The sequence below is a fragment of the Apostichopus japonicus genome, chromosome 12 (genome assembly GCF_037975245.1).
Source record: "Apostichopus japonicus isolate 1M-3 chromosome 12, ASM3797524v1, whole genome shotgun sequence".
NCBI lineage: Eukaryota > Metazoa > Echinodermata > Holothuroidea > Aspidochirotida > Stichopodidae > Apostichopus > Apostichopus japonicus.
The window spans coordinates 32,859,929-32,882,239 of NC_092572.1; the positions used below are offsets into that span (position 1 = coordinate 32,859,929).

A 22,311-nucleotide genomic window follows, 5' to 3' on the forward strand; every position below is an offset into this window, starting at 1 on the left:
ATGAAGAATTGAAAATGCCTCATATGTTCAAAATAAGATATGAACGATATTGTGGATCAGATTAAGACAGATTAACGAAATTGGAAGTCAAATTTTAGTAAACATAGACACATGGAAACAAACTAACAAATTTAATTTGAAGTTTAACAAAATTGCTGCTTACGAAGCACTGGAATGTATCAAATATAACAATTACATTTTCATCGGAACCTCAATCCTTGATCTACAGGTCTGTAAAAATACAGTTTAGTTCAAACACAGTTACCGTACTTCATGTTATAAGTACATGAAAGGAAAATTTAATTATAATTTGGGAATAGGGAGTCAAAAGCATTGGACTTTTTAATTAGCATAACGACAATAGGTAAAGGTGAAAAAAAGCGTTAATGCTTGAAGTCAGATTGATAAACAGTGAAGTGTTTACACTTGCTTAAATTTACAGACCAAACACTCTTCACCTTGGTTATATTTATAAAACTTTTCAACAAGTATCACCGAGTTTGTCGTCCTGTATAACGTGTATTACGTCATTTGGCTGGGGTTAAAACAATGAGTAGTGTGGATACAGTTGTGCGTGTATATATATATATATATAAAATGGATCAACAAAGTTGAGAGAAGATAGTGACTTTCCTTAATTAAGTATGCAAAATTTGGGTCTATCATCAGTTCTTCATCAGTTCAAACCTTAGATCATATCTCACGTAATCGTTGATTCATTGAGAGCAAACAACATAAAGCGTTAAAAACTTGACTGCGCGATATGTAAATGCTGATTTACCTATAGCCCACCCGTCACGAAGTGTACACAACTGAATCTTGCATTCTTATGCCTAGCGGTCAATGCGAAGAACATTCGTCTTTCTCTTTATGGGTTCTGAAAGCGTAGATTCGCGATATTTAGGCACAATTACTTGACATGTTTTCACTCTATTCGCTGCGAATTGACGCAACGAAAACCCCGGATATGCGACCGATGGAATACAATAACCCACAGATCTCTACTAACTGTATTTCCAGGAACATAACACCTCTCCTTTGGTTTCTTTTCTGTTTTATTTACCTTTACTTTTCTTGTTACTTGACGAACATGTTACCATCACAGTATATTTAGTTTTAATCAGCATACCACCATGATTCATGTAAAACATCGCAAATCATGACACAATGAGTTAATTTAAACAAGTTAATAACTGTCTTGTTTTTATTTCAGCAACAAATAATATATGTATAGGGCGATCATGAATCGTATCATATTTACTTTTTAGGGGGCAGGGGTGAGGGGGGGAGGAGGATCGACTTCGATATCAAGTAGCTTTGCTGAGACGGATATCAAGGTGTCTTTGGAAGCAGAGCATGCGGTAATTGTATTTTAACTGTACATTCAAAGGCACATTGGTAGGTATTCCTGGTTACTTTTATTTGATGGGTCATGCAGTCACCAAGAGCCCGCTTGTTTCCTTATTTATTTTCTTAGTATGGTTATGAAGAGAAAGTGGGGAGGGGGGGGGGGATTGACTGGTTGTTTATACCTTCTTGTGCTATCATTCTTACGTCAATAGGTGAACCAGGCTTATCTCGGTTCTGATTTGATACTGACTTGATATAGACTTCTGACCTTAACTTACACTGGCCATATGTACGACCTAGATATAACCCTGGCAGTTGTATTAGTGTTTATACCGATAGTTAACTTGTAGGTTCATTCATTGTGTACACCGGGGATAGAAATCTGTACTTCATTTTGTTAGCGTGTGTTAACAATAATGTAAACCATTTGGAAGAAAGTCAGAAGGTTATGATGAAAACCTTCTAAGCCTTTCTATTTCCGCTAAAAACAGTTAAGTTGCAAATTTGAAAATCGATTTCTATTTTTCGTTATCTATTATTCATTTTAATCTTCGAGGGAATAATTTCATCCACTTTCACCTGTTCTGTGCAACTTAAAACAACTAGTGCAGTATACAATTTGATATTTAAAGGGATATAAGATCTCATAAAACGAATCTTAAAGTATCTCCTATGCTTTGCTTTCTTGTTCGTGTTGTTGTTTGCTTGTTAATGGTTTATGGCTCAGAAATGTTTCGAAATATATTAACTTAATAGATTTCTTGGTTATTATGACTATATTTCAGATTTGGCAAGGCGGCATGAACCTTCGAATTACTTATTCCTTGCTGAACACGAACAATATCTCATCTCGCATATTCAGTACGATTTAACCAAACTTTTATTGGTTGTAATGGCAAGCACTATCAATGAATATTTGATTATAAAGATGCCACTATAAACACCTGCATGGTGCTTACACTTTTCATTATAAGTGTCGAAGACGTTTAACAGTCACTTGATATTATTTGATAAGAACAAAACAGTAGACAGGGCTGGCCAACGTTAAAGAAATCGAAACGTTCGATTTTCATGTTAATAAATGGTTTATCAATTAAACGAGTAACCTCCCCCTTTTTTACAGCTTAAATGAAAGACAAATTATATGGATTATAGTTAATTTATGTTTTCATGTAATTAATGTTAGCTCGATAAGTCGTAATGGGATTATGAACATATCAACTTTACAGAACAAAAATGTTCTCCATAAAACTCGGCGATTAAGAACCCGCAATGTTCGTAGTCACATATTAGATATGTGAGTTATATAAAGGGCTAAATCAATTATGTGTTAAATAAGCAGACTTCCAGAATACCAACGAGAAGTACATACAGAACAAAAACGAAGAAAGGGAAATAAAAGAATCCTGCTATCAAATTAGTGAGAGGAGCAAGTGAGGGATGTATTAAACAACCAAGGAAATCAAGTTTACTAATTTAAAATATATAAACAAAGAATAATAATGAGAACACGTTGTAATATCATGGCATATGACAGACAGTATCACTGAATGGCTGTTTGATATATACCTAACCCGTATTGAAAAAAAAAAAAAATTATTCTCAGCCACTGCTAGACACGGACTGACCTACTTATCGTCGGTTTCCATGGTTACGTTGTATGACAGAACTAACAACATTCCTGTGTAGAATAGACACGTGTCTCGTTTATCTTTCTATTCATAGCTTTACCTGGCTCGTGTCATCTATTATTATGCTAATTAGGTATTTACGGGAGTTCCAGGTGTGTCAGCTTACTTTAGAAATAAATTGTTTGAATCAATCGTCTGTGCAGAAAACTATTGTAGAAGTAGAGTAGGCCTACTGTGTGTATTAAAACGTTGATGATGTTATCGGGTAGAAACATGAAATGGATTTAAAGGGCCCTAAAAATCGATTATGTACGACGGGGAGGAGGTGGCAAAGGGAGAGTGGTGGCGGGTCCAGGTAAGGCGTGTGAAGGGGAGTGGGGCTGTCTAAACTTACTGAAGAACACACTGGGATTGGGGTTAGGTATTTAGTCTAGATAGGGAATAAACATTCTGTGTTATATTTTTTTTTATAGCCAGACCAAATAGTAACAGTGTATTATTTCCAGTGATATTTTTCTCCGTGGTTACAGTTATTCCCAGAATAGCGGTATTTTACATATAACATAATTAAACAGTATTTTTTTCACATGTATATTATTTATGTAACTACTAAATAGATTTGCTTATTTTCTTTCGATATTTGGGGGAGGCGTGGTGGGGGAAGGGGGGGGGAGCGGGTGCCGCTTTCTTATTTTAGTAACACGTCAGCTGTAAGTTGAAGATGTCACTGATTATTTTGTGAATGGTAAGGACGGAAAGGAACATTTTTTACGAGGTTTGATCTGTGGGACCAATGAAGGCTAGATGAGGCGAGAGGTTGGGTTGGGTGGGGGGGGGGTGGTCTTGGAAGATTAATTTACACTAAATTGTAAAGGACCTAGCAGTGACGTCATGATCGAATCAAGTATGAAGTAACATTAATACGAGGAATATTAAAATATTAAATAGTGTTTGTTTAAAGTTATGAATTATACAAAGCTAAAGCTCTCGGTTAAATTTTTAATCATTGTTAAAAATTATGTTAAAATATAAGCATAAATATTAATTTAGCCTATTTTGTATAACATCGTATTTAAAACTATAAAGAAGAAATTGATCTAGTTTTAAATGGATTAAATTTGAACCTCTGAAAATACAGATTTGCCTGGAATGATATTTACGGCAATAATCTTATTTTATTTTAACTTGATATGTAACTCAATTGCAATTATTTATATCCTTTTTGCTAACTTTTATATTCTTTTAATTTGTTAACCTATATTGAGTAGCTATTTTTGAAATTTCGACAACTAAAACTGTTTTATTGGTTGCTTGTTTGGTATTTGCTAGAGTATCATAATCTGATCACAATTTTGGGGGGTTTATAACAACAAAGTTATTAGTTTTTGCTATTTTTATTGCCATCATTTTACTACTTTAATATTAATAACGATTTTCAATCTCTTTCGTTGAGAAATTCTAAAATTAATTGTTCATAATTAAAAATCAAATATTTTGGAGGTTTCAGTCAAAAATAACAGTTATTCCTTATAAAACAGTACCGTACATTAGAATAATGATTGTACTCGCTAGAATTATTAACATCCAACTGCTTTGTGTATATATCTCTTATTTTATCATAATAAAGGTTCCAGTCATTTTAAAACCTAATTCTTAGTTAAATTTTACCATTAAACTAAACAAAGAACATTTTCAACAACCCCCACCCACCCTTCCACCCCTCTCTTACCAACACTCTCTTAAAATATTCCCTATTAATCCATGATTATATTTTGTTTTATTTATCAAAACATCCTTCAGAATTCTTTCGTCGATGACCTAATTATTAAAATAAATCCAACTAAACTTATTAAATCCAATCCTTGACATTAAAATACAGCAGACTTTACATTCTCTATTGTTAGTTTAATATAGATTACTTTTATTAATTAATTTAGTTCCCTGTTTAACTGTTATGATGATTCTAACATCTACACCGGAATACTTACTGCAGCTCCTTCAAGCTTGTACACTGTGAGGAGTAAGACAAGATGGCCGCCAACTCTTCATTAGTTAGTCTCCTGTTGTCGTCCCTGATCACCAGCTCCTGGAGAGAACTCAGGATAGAGAGAGAGAGACCAGACTGAAGGATAAGGTTCAGACCAGACTCATCAACTCTAGGAGAGCAGAACTGTAGATACACACAGGAGATAGGAATCTAGAATGAAAGAATAGAGATACTGATAATAGAGTAGATAGAGATAAATAGATTGGATTTGGTTAGGATTAGAATAATTATTATGATATTATAAATAAATAAAATAACGAAATAAAAATAAAGGAAAGTAAAGCGATAAACTAGGACATTTAGGTCGTGTTTATTTGTTAAAAGGAAAAAATTAATGGAAAGGAAATAAGGGATTGATTTTACGGGGAGACAAACATTAAGAGGAATAATTAGATTAGATAAGAGGAAAATAAAGTGGTAATGTAGTATTAAAGGGTTAGTTTCATTGTTTTACAATTAAATGATTAACTAACGGTTTTATAGCTAGTAAGGCTTAATAAAGCAGAATGTGAGGCTACATATTTTAATTGATTAGGTAATAGAAACAAATTTCAATGACGGGTTGAGAATTTGATAAAAACTTGGTAATCAAGAACTGAGATAATTCTATCTTTTGAAGAAAAATATTGATGAAATTTATTTGGGTTTTAATTTAGAACTTTCAGAAGGAAAATGCAATTTAAATGTAACTATTAGTCACTAGTGTAATAGGAATCATGAAAAGGAAACGTCTACTTCAACTAATACAATATTTTTATGAAGTTTAAGGAGATTTGGAAGAATTATGTTTAATAAATAGGTTGTTTCTTATAATTAATATGCAATTTAGAGAAGCAGATTTAGATCAAATTTAAGTTTCACGAGAGAAAGGTTATGAGGCTTAAACACAAATTTTAATATTCAAATTATTTAATTATTGATCCAAATCCTACTATTCTGCTTAAATTATAATTATTTCAAATTAATACGATTTGTTTAAAAGATGATGTCTATCTGTGTTTAGTTATCAAATTAATTCCTAAGTTACGGTTGTGTGTTATATAACTTCTAGTGGATTTTTTTCGAAATGTAGCATTTTTATTTCTTTGTGTTTGTAGATATTCCTAAATTGGGTATTGCTTATGATCTTAACTTTCTAAACTTTATCGTATCTTCCAATTAAATAGTACCATGCGCTTGTTTTACAAATAATATTGTTATCTGGAAACACTTCATATCCTTAAGGGTTTAATTATACTAATTAAGTATTACTACTTTTCAGTTTAATCAGATCGATAGGGTCTTCGTTGTAATATTTTCTGTTATTATGGAGTTCAGAGGGTGTGAACAGTTAGCGGTCAAATGTAAATTAACAAACACGAGAGATTAATCAGTTAATTATAAGTTTAATGTGAGGATGGCGCCCTTTTAAAACTAACGTTAGAGCTACGGCTCTGCCTAACGTCTGTTGTGGAGTGTTGCAGCGTAAAAGAAATGGCGCACATTCAATTTCAAAACCATTTTTATTTTTAATATCATGCGCCATAAGACTGTTGGCCGGCTTGAAAATGACGTACGTTTTTTTTCTTCTAATTAAGTGGGCAAAATTAATACAAAAACAGCTGTGAGTGGAACACCACGATCTAGTTGCTGCTGGAAAGACATGGACGAAAGAGTTTTTTTAATAACTATTTATTGCATTTTATTATTATTATACTTAAATTGGAAAACTGTTTTATAGAGGCTCAAAACAGTAGGCCCTATACAAACTATATTTCAGGTATGTCAGGTAAGTGTCAGGTATATCGGCAGGAGTTAGGTCATTCAACTAATAATCAGTTATAATGACATTATTTCAGTTAGCCTGCTCGGTAAAAAGCTGCAGGTTTATTACACAATTTGCTCAAATGTCTGAACTGGTAGATTAATAGTAAGTTAGGTGATTACAATAATAATTGTGGGATGTTATAGACTGACTTGTATTCATGCCTATAGTATAAGGTTTTGCTATGTACGATTAAAATCGAGTTAAACAATTTTCTGTGATTTAAGATTTTTGAAGGGATAACAAAGTTTCTACAGCTTGTCTATGGATAATTTATCATAGCTAGAATGGAGTTATTGTTTTCGAAGTAAAGGATATGCATCAGCTCACCTAGAATGTTAATCGCTGGTTTTATTCTTCGCTTAATTTAAGATCCCTAAAGAAAACTCAGTGTCTCGATTGCATTTTATTCAATTCCTTTATATTTAAGATATACTTTAACTTGGAATTTTTTGATAATCAGTCAACAACTAGGCAAAGATTTTATTTTTTATGAGTTAGATTTGCTAAGCATGTCCTCTTGCTAAAAGTGGTAATTCTAACTTTTCGCGGGTGATGTTTGAGATTTCTAACATAACCTAACTGTATTACTAGTCTAGCCTATATAGCCTACCTAAGTTTGGCCTGGCCTTTGTACACATCCTAGCATGCCTTCATACCTTACCGTCGAATTATCTCTCTGATCAATAATTACTGTTTTAACTATATTAACAGCGGTTCCTCGCCATTAAACAATCCATCTTAATAACCACTCAACAAGTCAATGGTAACAAACAACGTCCACGATTATAATACGTACTCTGCAACTACAATAAATCATTCAGTGATACATAATAAAGATGTGAACAGGTATTCAATAGCACGAGTCACCGATATTCATATACAGGTGTTTCCCAGCTGTTCGCGGGTGATTTTTGAAATTTGTAACAGACATTTTGGCGCCAATAGAAGTAAATGTACGACGGACGTAACGTTATACATGCCCGGTGGAACAGACAGTTTGAAACCTGACGTCGATTGGGTATGTCGTATACAGGAAGGGGTCGAGGAAGTAAATAATACAACACAACTTATATCAAGTAGATCAAGCAATCACTGACATTTCTCCCTAAGCGGTAGGGTGTTAGTCCCCCACCCCCTCCTTCCCCACCACCGGTTAAAATTTGGGCAAAAAGCATTTGATGTACACATTCCCCCACCCTATTATCTGCTAGTGGATGCATACAGGGGCGTAGCGAGCGGGGGGTGTCACACCCCCCCAATAATTTGGTCGCTGTCGGCAAATTTTGGGTCTGTCGGCAAAAGGAGAAAAGGTGAAGAGAGCGGAAGGGGAAGAAAGAAGGAAAGCTGAATAGAGAAAAGGAGAACGGGAGCTTCTTCCGTGCCAAATTTGACTTAAAATATGCACCAGATTGCATCTAAGGACGTTTCAAAACTAAAAATTTTCCAAAGGGGAGGGGGACACCCCCTCCCCTTAGACCCCTCCCCCATTTCAGTCACCACTTCCAGATCCGTCGGCAAATCAAATTCTCCACACCCCCCAACAAAAAAAAAATTCGCTACGCCCCTGCATAAACAATCAATAAACACAAAACAAAAGTTTGAATACCGTCTCTTTCAAGTGGTTTAAGGAGTACATGTTTAATGAATATTAAAACCTATATGGAATAACATAAATTGAACATCTTTCGGTTTAGTCATACACATCTTGCAGACACATCGTGCAGACAAAACGTGTCTGTGTCAAGTTACATATTTTTTTACAAATAATCACTTGATCATCATGATATTATTGGAATAAATGTAACTACAACAACTTTTTTCATCCCCCTCCCACCCAACCACCTTTGTAATTAATTCCACTCTATGTCAGTGCTGGATTATTCAGCTGAATCTTTGCACCAGCAAAGAGAGTGTCAAGCAAGCAAACGGTGTTTTGTCTTTTCACGTACCTCGTAATTGCAAATCAAAATACTATGTCGACATTTCACCAATACTGTTAATAGTCAATTAATGTAGCCCCCCCCCTTTTTTTGTGTCCCTTTTTACTTAGTACCATCCTCAGCAAGAAAAGTTTACTATTTGGGATAAATAGTTGAAATTTAAATTAGAAAGAAATCTTGACTTCGAGAAATGCAATGGCAATTTCGAGAGAAACGTACAAGTTTGAGATAAAACGCCAATATTTTAAGATGATAAGTCCACATTTTAAAAGTTTCAGTTTTAAACAAAAAGAAATCGACATTTTACATGGAGGGAACTAAAGAGGTCGAAATAAATCGAAGAGGTTTAATATTTAGAAAAACTAGTTTAATGGTGAGAATTACGGTTAAATTACAGGTGGCAATTTTAGGACAATCTTGATTTTCAAGAAAAGGGTTTCAATATTGAAAGAGGGTTGAATTTCCCAGAAATATTCGAAACTGTCGGGATAAAATAATTAACATCTTGATATGAACATTTTGAATTTTTCAGTCTTCCATGTGAGTCACAGTAATGAAAAAATGTGTATTGTTTGCTCAATTGGGATGCCTCCCGACTCCCTCCCCAACCCATTCAATTTGTTATCCCTTCCTACGCCAATCAAATGATTTGTCACATATCTACATAGATATGGGAAAGGGTGTAGAACATATAGGAGGAGGTACATCTTGTGGCTAAAATTTGTGTATATTTATGATCAAGTATATGTGTATTCATGGAGGGGCTGTATCGGTAAGTTTGCTTCTCCAATCATGAAAACGGATCGACTCTCCTGTATGGTTTAGTACCCAATAACGTGGGTTCACATTCCAAAATTCTCCCGACAAATTTAGGAAGGGGAATGATCCTTTATGGTCAGACTATAGGTGGATTCGAAAGTTGTGATGGTTTTGCTGTGGAGTCGTTGTTCTAAAGAATACTAGTGTGAAGTTTGAAAACTGAACTGACCGATGTTAAAACCACTGTTGTGTAATTGCATGGAAAATCAGAAAATACAGTCTTGCCCGTCCAGTTATGCTGTATACATAGCCGTTAGGTGGACATGTTGCCCAACCAGTTATTATTCTTATACACAATAATGTCTGACAAAGAGGTACACATTATAGCATGTTACCTTCATGCAGTCATGTACCACATTTTAATAGCAGATAATTTCAAGGGAGGGGGGGGGGGATCCCAACTGACTTAGGCAGGGCCTGCACTATTATGTAAAGGCCAGAGTGGAAAGCAGAATTTCAAAGCGGAGGAGGTGTGGTCGTTGGCTTGTTGAAGGCAAATCACAGTAGCCCCGTCCCCTGAAATTGTTTTGAAAATTGATGTTACATGGTGCACTCCGAGGCATAATTACACTACCAAGTAGGTCTAAAATTGGCTTCATACACCATGCAGTTTTGCCTATGAATACTAATTTTGTAAAGTCGTGAGGGGGCGGGTAGGGTGTACACCCGTTGAAGTGGCCTTCTTCTAAGCTGAATTTAACATTGCCCACCCCTACCCCCGACTTCTTTCCAAGTGTATAATTTGGAAATTTTCCGATTAATGTTGAAAAACCAAAATACCTTCATCTCGTCATTTCAAAAGGTTTAAGAAATGATAAAATATTGACTTCTTTCCAAGCTTGTAGTCAAACAATATCCTGATAAAAGTCACTTGTAGTTGTAAGGGTTATTTTGATAGTTCCAGGTGACGGTAAGCCGGGCCTTACACTAATAACGTTGAACCGAGCGTGAACAGGAAAGTCTTCATAAGTAATCTCCAAAAGCGGATATTTGATAAGAAGTTCCTTTTTATTAACTCTGAATATAACTATAACTTTGGTTTGTTACTCACACATACTCACGCACGCACGCACAATCGCACAAACACGCACACGCGCAGTAGCACTGCAACTTTACATGACTCACACTTCGTAACAATACACAAACAACACATCGTGTGAGTTCGTTTACTGATAACTTGGGATAATTAAAATGCACAGGCATAAATGCTGATCATAAAGATATACTACGGAGCCCTCTGTTATACGTCTGTAGGCTTCGGGAGATAAACTTGAACTCCCCGATACGTCTTTAGGAGACACTTAAACCCCCGATTCTACAATAACAAATTACGACGCGATGCACAGGGCACACGCTCTACCCTTGAACCTGATTGGTCCAAACTTATAGCTGACCCCTCACCCAACTCTTGATTGGTTGAGTACCAAGCTGATATGCAGATGAGCACATGCAAATGGGCACTCAACCAATTTGTACCAGTTTGGGTGTCTTCTACCCCACAAACCGAATCATTTAAAACAAAACATCTGTATACGCTTCTAATAGCGCGTGATTCATAGCCCCCCACACCACAGAGCAAACCACCAAAACGCGAGCCATGTGTGACGTCATAATAACAATAAGTAAACAATATGTTAACACAAACTATAGAATACGCTTCACATAGTGACGCAATACTATCACGATAGATTTCGCTAAGTCACGACCATCATATTTGTTTTCATTATTTGCATATTGCGTTTTCGTTATATATTTTGTGCCGGACCCCTTTTTATGTTTGGACTTCGGAAGATCTGTTGTGAATAGTTAAAAGGCCGTCTTAGTTGTAATTTGATGACCTGCAGTTTAATAACTAAGTATTTTTTTATATTTTCCACAAGACCTATGTGACCCATAACTAGGGTTGGGCGATATTTGCTTTCTAAAGTCACGATAAATAGTTCAAAAATTATCGCGATATTTCGATAATTACGATAATTTTTCCTTGTTGTTTTTAGTGTGTTCGCGAACACACTAAAAACAACTGCCGATTTCCCACCGGTGTTTTCGCGCAGCGAACACACCAACCCCTGTTGCGTGCGAGCATAATGGCGTGGGGTCCAGGGGCCCCGCCCAAGGACCCCGGTGGGGTCAAGGGGTGGAACCCCTTGTGTGGGGTCCAGGGGACGAAAGCCCCCGGAAAATTTTAGTATTTTTGCGTGTCTGGCGATAAAAAAAATTCGCAGTTGAGGATTCAAAATACTGACAAAAATGACAAGTTAGAGTAGCTATATTATGTGATAAAATGAAAAGAGATTTAATCTGTCTTACAATCTTTAAAAAGTTTAACTTACAAAACTGTCGATATTATGAAACAAACTACATACGGCAAAGCCCCGTTTCTAGACTGCCTAACAATGAACAGCGTGCACTATACGTACATCAGTTTACAACTACAGTGTTTAACCCTATTTAAATATCACGGTAGGCTACATGTACTTCGAATTTTCCCAGGTACCTTGCCAAACAACCCCCTGTCTAACACCTGTTTGCTAACATTTTTGTCACGTTTCCAAAAAAAATTTCATGGAGTAAACTATTTTGGCTCCACTCTAGAATTAATTCGGTCAGTCAGTAAAGGATCGGTAAAGTTATGCGAAATATTATCTTAGACGTTCAAGAAAAGTAGGTAAATATCCCCGTAACATTAAGGTAAGTAAAACACACCTCAAGCCAACCGACTCCTCTGCATGAACAAAACAATCTATTCCCCATGATACACGAGGCACAGTCTATACCATACAACCATAGCACGATATCAAGGCCCCAATAGCTACAGTATGGCCATCTTTATCAGGCGCGTATCCAGGGGGGCGTTGGGGCGCGCCCCCCGGGTAAGGATAAGAGGAGAGAAAAAAAGAGAAGAAAAAAGGGAAAGGAGGGAGGAAAAAAGAAAAAGAGGAAAGGAAGGAAGGGAAGAGAAAAAGAAAAAAGAGAGAAAAATCAGAAAAGGAGGGAGTAGAAGATAGCCAAGACCTCGGGAAGAGAAAGAGGAACAGTCATAGTTAAAGCGCTGATCTCTATTATATACACAGGGTAGCCAGTGACAGATCAAGGATTACGGAGGGGGTCCATTTTTCCTCTCTCACTAATGTATCTATATAAATACTATATATGGTCTATCATAACGCGTGTGTGTGTATGGACGCCTTAAAAAACATTGTACAATTGTGCTATATGGAACCAACTGTGGCTGGTCTTGAACTCGACCGAGTCGTCGGGGAACATGACGCATTTCGGGAAGGGGGCAACCCCCCCCCCCGAGCAAATTTTCTTTATGACATCGCTAGTAATTTCAAAATAGACAATGCTTAGATGTAACTTACAAGGCCTGGGAAGTGTTATTTCCAGCGATCTGGGAGGCATTTTCAGCCAAAATTTCTCTTGTACGCTTCGCGCCAACACATGGTGGCGCTTCGCTTAGATAGTTTGCCTACAGGCTTCGCCCCTCCCTTGGCAATTACTCGCTACACGCCTGTTCGAATTTGTAAAGCAAAGAGCAGATATAACATCATATCAGTGAGCATTGAAATGCATGTTCCACTATGATCAGCCTCAAAAACGGTCTATGTGTGTAGTTAAAGGCGTAGGAGCCCAATTGGATTTGGGGGCTGTAATGACTTGCCCGAAAAAAACCCAAAATTTTTCGCGCAAGTCGCGCGCGTTCAACATATCGATGCCAATATCATATAAGCAAGCATCGGTCATAACATTGCATAGCATCGCTTACCTTACGGTCCGTGAAAGTTGCACAGTATACCGCAGGATGCTAATGTAAACAACGAAATGTCTTATGTAGATGGAGAAAAAGCATACAGATCCATTTATGTCAAAACTCTCTTTTACAGTAGTAATGTCGGCCAAGCTTAGAACTTTATTTTAATTACCAAGGAGATCATTTTTAAGCTATTCATTGCTATTTATTTGTCTTTCAGTAGGTGTCCGAAAAAATTGGTTGGGGGGGGGGGGGCTGCAGCCCCCGCCTCCTACGGGACCTACGCCTATGTGTGTAGTGTTCGGTTTCGATATACCTGATATCGGAAATATCTGCTATTTTTCATTTCCTTCAACCAAGTTTTATAATAGCCATTTTAAAAGGTTGTAATATTTCTACACCAATAAATTAACTGTGTCTGAATTTTCGAATATTTCCTGACCAACATTCTCCATCATACTTTCCTCTACTCGTGCAATTTTGACCTGTCTGTTAGGGGTTCAATGAGGTTTTTCTATATTGGTTGTCCATAGATTGAATTTTGTGCAACATTATGGGTCTGTTTTGAAGTGATTTTATTCACGAGAAATGTGAATTTTCAAATTCTCAACAAATATGGGCTTAAAACCTTGAAAAGTGGGGCTTTCAGATATTGTGGGCCGTGACGTAGAATCACCTACAAAAACAATGATCCGTAGGACATGCAATGAGGTCGAACATGATGTGTGACTGGTGACAATCTTCAAAAAGGTTATGGATGGAAAAAAAAAACTTTTGGGAAATACTTGGTTCTCAGGCAAAAGTGTACATCTGGTTGGTCATTTTCAAGCCCTAGAAGTGCCATTTCCGGTGATCTCGGGGGTATCAAAACCAGAAATTTTCTTGTACGCTCCGCGCCAACTGATGGTGGCGCTCCGCTTAGATAGTAATTCGCGCCCCCCCCCCCGGGTTAGAAAATCCTGGATACGCGCCTGTTTATGAAAGTAAACCTTGTAATACCATGTTTTAGGCCACTTGGCATGATTAACTAAATGCTAAATATTGTTTCCATATCCTTGTAGAAAACGTCAACTTCGCAAAATACAATTAGTTGTGTTTTTATTGTTACGTGAGATCCGTAACCGACGAAGTGGTTAGGCTATTATCTGTACACTTAACTATGGTAGGATATTAATTTTTCCCTTTTTGGGGGGAAATTCAAGAAAATACTTTCTTTTCCCCCCGCTTAACACCAGATGTGGTCTCATGGTTTATTCATAAATGGGTGAACTAGAGCCTTGTTTACATGACATTAGTTGCATTTAGCACGATATGCCAGTTTCACGTGAATTTTTCGAAAGTATTTTGCTCGATCTTTCGTAAAATTTGAAAGGTGTACCAACTTACGGTTCGTACACAATTGGTAATTTCTCTACTGATTTTCAGAATTTGTTTCTCTATACAGTCAATGTTGTAAAGGACGGGTTTTTTACGAAGTTCAAAAGGCAGTAAATGAAGTCGATAAACTTTATTTCTTTTCAACTTTCTTAACCATGGAATGCTAGAATAACATTTACACATAAAACGGAGAAAGGATAATCGCATATTTTTCCACATTTATTTCAAATTTCTTTCACAAGAAATCATCGTCATTTGTTCAATCCTCAAAAAATATCGTCTTGAAAGAAAATTATCGCGATAATAATAATTTTCGATGAATCTCCCAACCCTACCCATAACACGTACCCAGGAAAAATTTACCTCAAATTTACCGCGGTAACATACCACACTTTTACCCCGGTAAAACCGGGTAAAAACGCGGTAAATTTGTTGTACATTACCGCGGTGTTTTGGCCCTATGGACGCGGTAAACCGCGGTTTACCGAAGTAAAATAACCACAAATTTACCATGGTTTTACCTCACTTTTACCCCAATTTTACCGCAATTTACCACGGTGTTACCATACTTTTACCGCGCTTTTACTACACTTTTACTACGCTTTTACCCCAAATTTACCACAGTTTTACCGTTCTTTTACCCCAATTTTACCATATATTTACCACGCTCTTTCCTTAGTTTTACCTCAATTTACCATATTTTACCACGCTTTTACCACAGTTTACCGTTCTTTTACCCCAATTTTACCCTAGATTGACCACGCATTTACTACACTTTTACCCTAAACTTACCACAGTTTTACCGTTCTTTTACCCCAATTTTACCGTAGATTTACCACGCTTTTACCTTAGTTTTACCTCAATTTACCATACTTTTACCCCAATTTTACCATAGATTTACTACGCTTTTACCTTAGTTTTACCTCAATTTACCATGATTTTACACTAATTGTAGGACAGTTTTACCTAACATTGAGCATGATTTTGTCCTAACTTCAATCAGCATGTATACCATATATTTCTTTGAATTTCACCCATCAGTGTACTGTATCATAATTTGGCTATATGCCTTTACCCTTATTGTAATGGTTGTATGCCTGACATGTAAGTCATCAGTTGTAGAATGCAACAGTTTTTAATTCATCAAATCCATGGAGGTTTCACACATGAGAAAGCTTTGTTGAATTTCAATTACCCTAGATGGTATGATTCCTGACTCTCTTCTTTTGACTTAATTGGTAGTCCAGATTGGACTTTTGATCTCTTATTGTCCTCTAAGACTTGCAAAGAGTACTCTGATCAATGATATGATATGATACACCTCGTATTACGCTTCCACCCGAAGGTGCTTCAGCAGACTAAGGAATCCTTAGTCGGAAATTATTGAGGTTCCAAGTTTTTGTGCGTGGAAGGACACCGGCGAAACTCGCCTTCTCTTTTCGAATAGTGCCCTGAAGTAACGAGGCAGGGGTGTGTAGTCCTGCTACCGGGACCGCAATTTAACGTCCCCTCCGAAGGACGTGAGTATCGCTTTCCACGTGTAGCCACTTTCCTACCACGAGAAAGGAGCGGGGTGAAAAATTACTCTGATCATACGATACGATACGATACACCTCGTGTTCTGCTTCCACCCGAAGGTGCTTCAGCAAACTAAGGAAATCCTTAGTCGGTAATTATTGAGGCTCCATGTTTTTTTTTTTTTTTTTTGTGCGTGGAAGGACACCGGCGAATTTCGCCTTCTCTTTTCGAATAGTGCCCTGAAGTAACGAGGCAGGGGTGTGTAATCCTGCTCCCGGGACCGCAATTTAACGTCCCCTCCGAAGGACGTGAGTACCGCTTCCACGTGTAGCCACTTTCCTACCACGAGAAAGGAGCGGGGTGAAAATTGGTGTCAGTGTCGACACCGAGGTTTGAACCAGGGACCTCAGGTACTGCAGACGTGCACTCCCCCGTTCTGCCATTGATACATAGACTTGTCAAGTCATTTAATGGACCTGACAGAGAATACCCAAATCTGAGGACACTGATTGGTCAATTTTTGTGTGCCACAGTGTTGAGGCACAGAAGCTATGCCTTATGTGTGCTAGTTTATATAGTTCTTTTTTTCATTTTAAAGGCTTTTAGGTTCTCCCTAATAATGAAAAAAGAATTAATTGTTGTCTCCTCTCAAATATATCAGGGATTCCATGAAGGAATTCTTTATGTATCTATCCTCTGCATGTTTTTTTTTAGGAAAAGAGATGCATACTATAACATATAAGAATAGCAGTTTGTCTCTCTTCTTTATTCAACTCATATCCACAGGTAATTTATATTGCCAACATTAAGATATGAATAGAACAAAAAGTTTTTCATATCAGTATTGCAAAAATATGGGACAAAATCATGGAAAATTGCTGTAAATGTACCATCATGTTTCATAGTGTGACCCATATATGTTCTACTGTGGTAAAATCATGGTAAATTTACCATAGTATAATTGCACCGTATAGTTTTACCCTATTTTTACTGTGGTTAATCATGGCACAATTGTAGAAATTTCACATATGTAGTTTATGTACCATATAAACTTACCCTAGTTTTACTACAGTAATATCATGGTAAAACTATGGTAAATTTACCGTAGTAAATGTACCACGCTTTTACCCTACTTTTACCGCGGTAATACAATGGTAAAACTGTGGTAAATTTACCGCAGTAAATGTACCACACTTTTACCCTACTTATACCGCGGTAGTATCATGGTAAAACTGCGGTAAATTTACCGCAGTAAATGTACCACACTTTTACCCTACTTATACCGCGGTTATATCATGGTAAAACTGCGGTAAATTTACCGCAGTAAATGTACCACACTTTTACCCTACTTTTACCGCGGTAATACCATGGTAAAACTGTGGTAAATTTACCGCAGTAAATGTACCGCACTTTTACCATACTTTTACCGCGGTAATACCATGGTAAAACTGCGGTAAATGTACCGCGGTTGATTTTACCACAATTTTACCACACATTTACCCTATTTACCACACATATACCATAGTTTACCGCGGTAAAATTAGGGTACATTTTTTGCTGGGTAAACACTTTCAAGCTGCTGTACAGGATTCTATGAACGCATCATTACCGGAAAATTGTCGAGGTGTAAATGATGAATTTACTTTTTGCAGCATATTGTTGAAGTCCTCACTTTTAGATCTAACGTATTTACCATTTATTTTTTTGTTGTTTGTAAATTGCTATTATTTGAATTGGAAGATTGATCCTTTATCTGAAAGGAGGGGAATTTCCCTAGTGGCCAATGGAAACGACTTGAACAAGTCCCATTTTCAAAATCCAAACAAACCATGCACGACACAGTGTAAAGCAGCGTTTGAAGAACAGTTGTATGCTTGTAGTACTGTACTTCCCGGTTTGTTTGGTGTGATTTTCCGAAGCCGGCGAAGCTTCTAGAACTGGCTTACTAAATATGAAGATATTGCAGCATATTACAGATGGTGAACATGATACTGAAAGAAACAGATTATATTGCATTTTTCAAAGACGTATGTCTTGTGTTCCTTTCATAATATTAGGCTATGTACCTACAAAGACAGGGTTATCATATGTAACGTTGAAGTTATGGCTTAGGTCTTTTCTAGTCATATAAGAAAAGTGCAGCCTAACTTAGGCCTAGTCCAATGGTTTTAGTTACAACATTCAATACTGCCGCAAAATCCAGCATAACGCGTGACCTATAGGCTCAGCACAATGTAGGAATAGCTGAAATATGGTGATGCTAGCCTGTTATAGTTGGTAACAAGTTGAAGGGGAGGTTTCCTCCTTCAAATACTTTGATCATAATATTTATTTGTTGAAGAAGTGTTCTTCATTTGCGAGATCATCCAACTGTCTGAGGTTTTAGCCAAATATAGAAATAAAAAAGCTACTCGTAAAGTACTCTGGATTTGTGTCCTCTCCTGGGATATTGTGGATTTAAGTGCTAACCTGCCAGTGAATAAAGGTCAAATGAAATGCAAGGTTTTCAAAAGATTGAGATTCAATATTCCATATCATATACAAGCATTATTTTAGTTTGTGTCACCCAAACTGCTGCAGTGCTTTACACCACCCTTGCTGGTCCAAGACAACCCATTATTGGGAACATATCCAGAATTAACAAGGTTTGTGCTGGTTATGCTCATTTCCTAAGTATTGACGTATACATCTACAGTTTCAATATCACAAATCAAATATGCACTTTTACATAATTGACTTACTAAAAGTGTCGGGGTCTTCTATAGCTAACATGTGAAGTTGATTGCCCACAAAAACAGCTGTGGTGGTCACTTTGCTATCTGAATGCAAAAGCTCCTAAGAACTTTCAGAAAGCTTCAGAAACCAAACACTGTATTCTGTAATACTGTATAATCACTAAATTGAAATGATCAATGATTGGATCAATGTGGAACTGCTACAATTGGGTTTTCTTTGTTGTGAGTATCCTTTTGTTTCTGAAATCTTCTGAAATTTCTGAATAACTAAGTTGATTTCATGTTAATGTTTCACTTTTGATTTAGAAGTCACTGAGGCTCCAATGGCTCCATGATGTAATAATTCAACCGTAGTAAGAAACCCTCTAGTGAAGATGATGACAGAGACTGTACTGGATAGAGGAGATCAGGACCTATGAACCTATCAAGCTTCTCAGTATCCTACACTTCTTGATGCACAGGATGTATAGAAACGGTAAAAATGAAGTAAATCTATTTTGTTGTGACTTGAATCACCAAACTTCTGGCTAGCAAGCATGGTTCAGGAAGTTAAATTCCCCTGCCACTCTTCATCAATACCATGTCATAATAAACATTTCTTCATTGCATATTTGAGAGCTAAATACTGTTTAAAATAACACATTTAGAGTGCATTCAAATACCAGTGTGAAGCGCTTTCTAGTCACTTCGCCCAACAACCATTTCGCCCAACTGCCATTTCGCCCAACCAGCCTGGTCATTTCGCCCAACCAGCCTGGTCATTTCGCCCAACCAGCATGGTCATTTCGCCCAACCATCATAGTCATTTCGCCCAACCAGCATGGTCATTTCGCCCAACCGTGTTGGTCATTTCGCCCAACCTTATTTTTACTAATATTCAGTCAGAATAATATTACTTTTTCTATTCCACTAGTTCAATTTGATTTATTTTGGGTTAGGTTACTTCGCAATAGGTAAATAAAAAAGTGAGGTCCGCTCGATATCGATCGGAGTCTGAGCAGTTATTTCGGGTATAATGGGAGGATTACACTACTTTAGGCGTTTACGCATGCAATGGAAGTTATCTTATTATACAAAAACAGGGGAATCGGTCTTCATAAAAACCTATCAAACCTAACCCCTAAAACACTGATCCATCCTACTGACTAACAATTCCCGAACGTTTCCTTATTAAGTTGAAGAAAAAAATATATAAAACCCGTCCGTAATATTGATTTATTATATTTAATCAATGTAACCACTTTATCAATGTAACCACATATGTAATCACATAAGTAATCAATTTAACCACGACTTCATGTTTCCTTAATACTCGGTTCGTATCCCGTAACGTTAACAATTCCCGAACGTTTACTATATCAAACCTAACCCCTAAAACTCTGATCCATCCTCAAGATTCCTTAATATTCGGTTCGTATCCTGTAACGTTAACAATTCCCGAACGTTTCCTTTTGAAATATCATATTTAATCAAGGTTGGGCGAAATGACCAGACTGGTTGGGCGAAATGACCAGGCTGGTTGGGCGAAATGACCAGGCTGGTTGGGCGAAATGACCAGGCTGGTTGGGCGAAATGACCAGGCTGGTTGGGCGAAATGGTAAGGTTGGGCGAAATGGCAGTTGGGCGAAATGGTTGTTGGGCGAAGTGTCCTGCTTCCTGTGAAGCAGTGGATGCTCTAATACATAAATGTTGTTTTCTTTGCTTTCACAACTGTCCCAGTAACCTCATTTCCACTTATGCCAATAGACCGTCAACCTGCCCCGCCCCCCCCGACTCCCACCAGGGCTTAGATTTATACTTCATAAAAAATTACATTTTTCTCTCGGATAACATGTATTTACATGCCTTAAACTTAGTAAAAGAGGACAAGAAGTCTCAGATATGTTACAGAGCTCTTCTGAAGCACCCGGCTAGGGCTCAGATATATATTCCACAGAGTAAAATTAGATTTAGTATTTCTATTACTGACATGTCCTCATGTGCTCAACATTGATAGATTAAAAAAACTATTTGAAAATACTGAAGATTTGGAGAGCTTTGCAGTACCCTTGTAAGTCCAGCCACTATAAAGAGAGAACACAGTTGGAAATACTTCATACTCATCTGAGTATATACAGCAGTGAATACAGAATTGTCACTTGCGCTTGTTTAATTTTTAAACATTGCTGAGCCAGTCACTGCAGTTGGTTTTAAAAATCTAATTGGTCTCAAAATTGAACTAACTTTAGCCACTTAAAATAAGTGGCCCAATATTCAAATATTGACTTTATTATCTCAAGATTTTGACCTGATAAGTCAAACTTTTACTTTTTCATCTCAAAATGTTTTAATTCAAAATTTGGAGGTTACAAGTGTCTGCATCTGCCAAATTTGTGGAATGAACTGACCATATTGGATAGCTATTGGCCAGCTGAAGAGGGTACTCTATAAATCTTTTGTGATCTAAAATCTGGAAAGAGACCCCCAGAGAGTGGTGTAACTAGGTCAATGTAAGCAATGCAGTCTCCAGGGGCCTGGTGCCACTAAATGAAGAAAATTAATATAAAAACACCTATCCACCCAAGCGGACACACTAAATTAGATACAATTATCTCCTCACGAGTTGCATTAGTTTCTAAACATTGTTATTATAATTATAACGGAGCAAATTAGTTTGAAACTACAGCATACCATATGTTTATAATAGCTGTGTTCTGTGTTTGACAATGTTACATGATAGAATGCTGCTAACTTGCAGAACGGGTGATGACAATTTACATGAATAATAACATTATAACTGATAACCAAATGCATTTTGTTTTTTCTCATCATCAGGTAAACTGGAGTTATTCAGTCCTGAGATCGCCCTTTTAAGGGATTTACCACTTTCATATCCGGATTACAGCTCTTGGATGAAATGTGTACAGTATACATGAGCAGGGTAATGATTTTATGGTCCACCACCTGATTATTACCCCATCCACCCACCCATCCCCCTCCTACATGAGAATATAAGTGTTTAATTGGATATTTTTACTCCATGACGTATCAGATAATCCTTCAAGGAAAATTTCCACACCAGAATGTCTTCCATCCAGCACCCCTCCCCCCAACCCCATCAATTCCAATCACTGCAAACCAAGACATAGCATATAAACAATCTAGTTAGAATACTGCTAAAGGTTGTGTCTTAAACTCAGGGGTTCTGTGAGACCTCTTTGTACCAGTGTTTCTCTAATTGTAGCATTATCTCTACAAATTGTACCATAATTGTAGGTTTCAAGAAGATGAAATTCTGACTCCAAGTACATCTCTAATCTTTCAAATCTGACCAATTTTAATGGTCATTAGACA

The 22,311-nt window shown here is 37.0% G+C and overlaps 3 protein-coding genes and 1 long non-coding RNA gene across 6 annotated transcripts in view; 2 read left to right on the forward strand and 2 right to left on the reverse strand.

Annotated features, from left to right (window-relative positions):
• Nucleotides 1-22,311, forward strand: part of LOC139977739 (uncharacterized) — a 292,233-nt gene that overhangs the window by 108,001 nt on the left and 161,921 nt on the right. The window lies entirely within an intron of this gene.
• LOC139977744 (uncharacterized) overlaps nucleotides 1-22,311 on the reverse strand; it is an 831,623-nt gene that overhangs the window by 23,190 nt on the left and 786,122 nt on the right. The window lies entirely within an intron of this gene.
• LOC139977748 (uncharacterized) overlaps nucleotides 1-22,311 on the reverse strand; it is a 64,731-nt gene that overhangs the window by 23,190 nt on the left and 19,230 nt on the right. Inside the window, exon 4 of the mRNA XM_071987338.1 lies at nucleotides 4,970-5,178. Coding sequence (XP_071843439.1) covers nucleotides 4,970-5,178 — 209 coding nt within the window. The remainder of the gene's footprint in view (nucleotides 1-4,969; nucleotides 5,179-22,311) is intronic.
• LOC139977776 (uncharacterized) overlaps nucleotides 18,293-22,311 on the forward strand; it is a 226,329-nt gene continuing 222,310 nt past the window's right edge. The window contains exons 1-2 of the long non-coding RNA XR_011796686.1: nucleotides 18,293-18,888; nucleotides 19,285-19,453. This is a non-coding gene — a long non-coding RNA (uncharacterized lncRNA). The remainder of the gene's footprint in view (nucleotides 18,889-19,284; nucleotides 19,454-22,311) is intronic.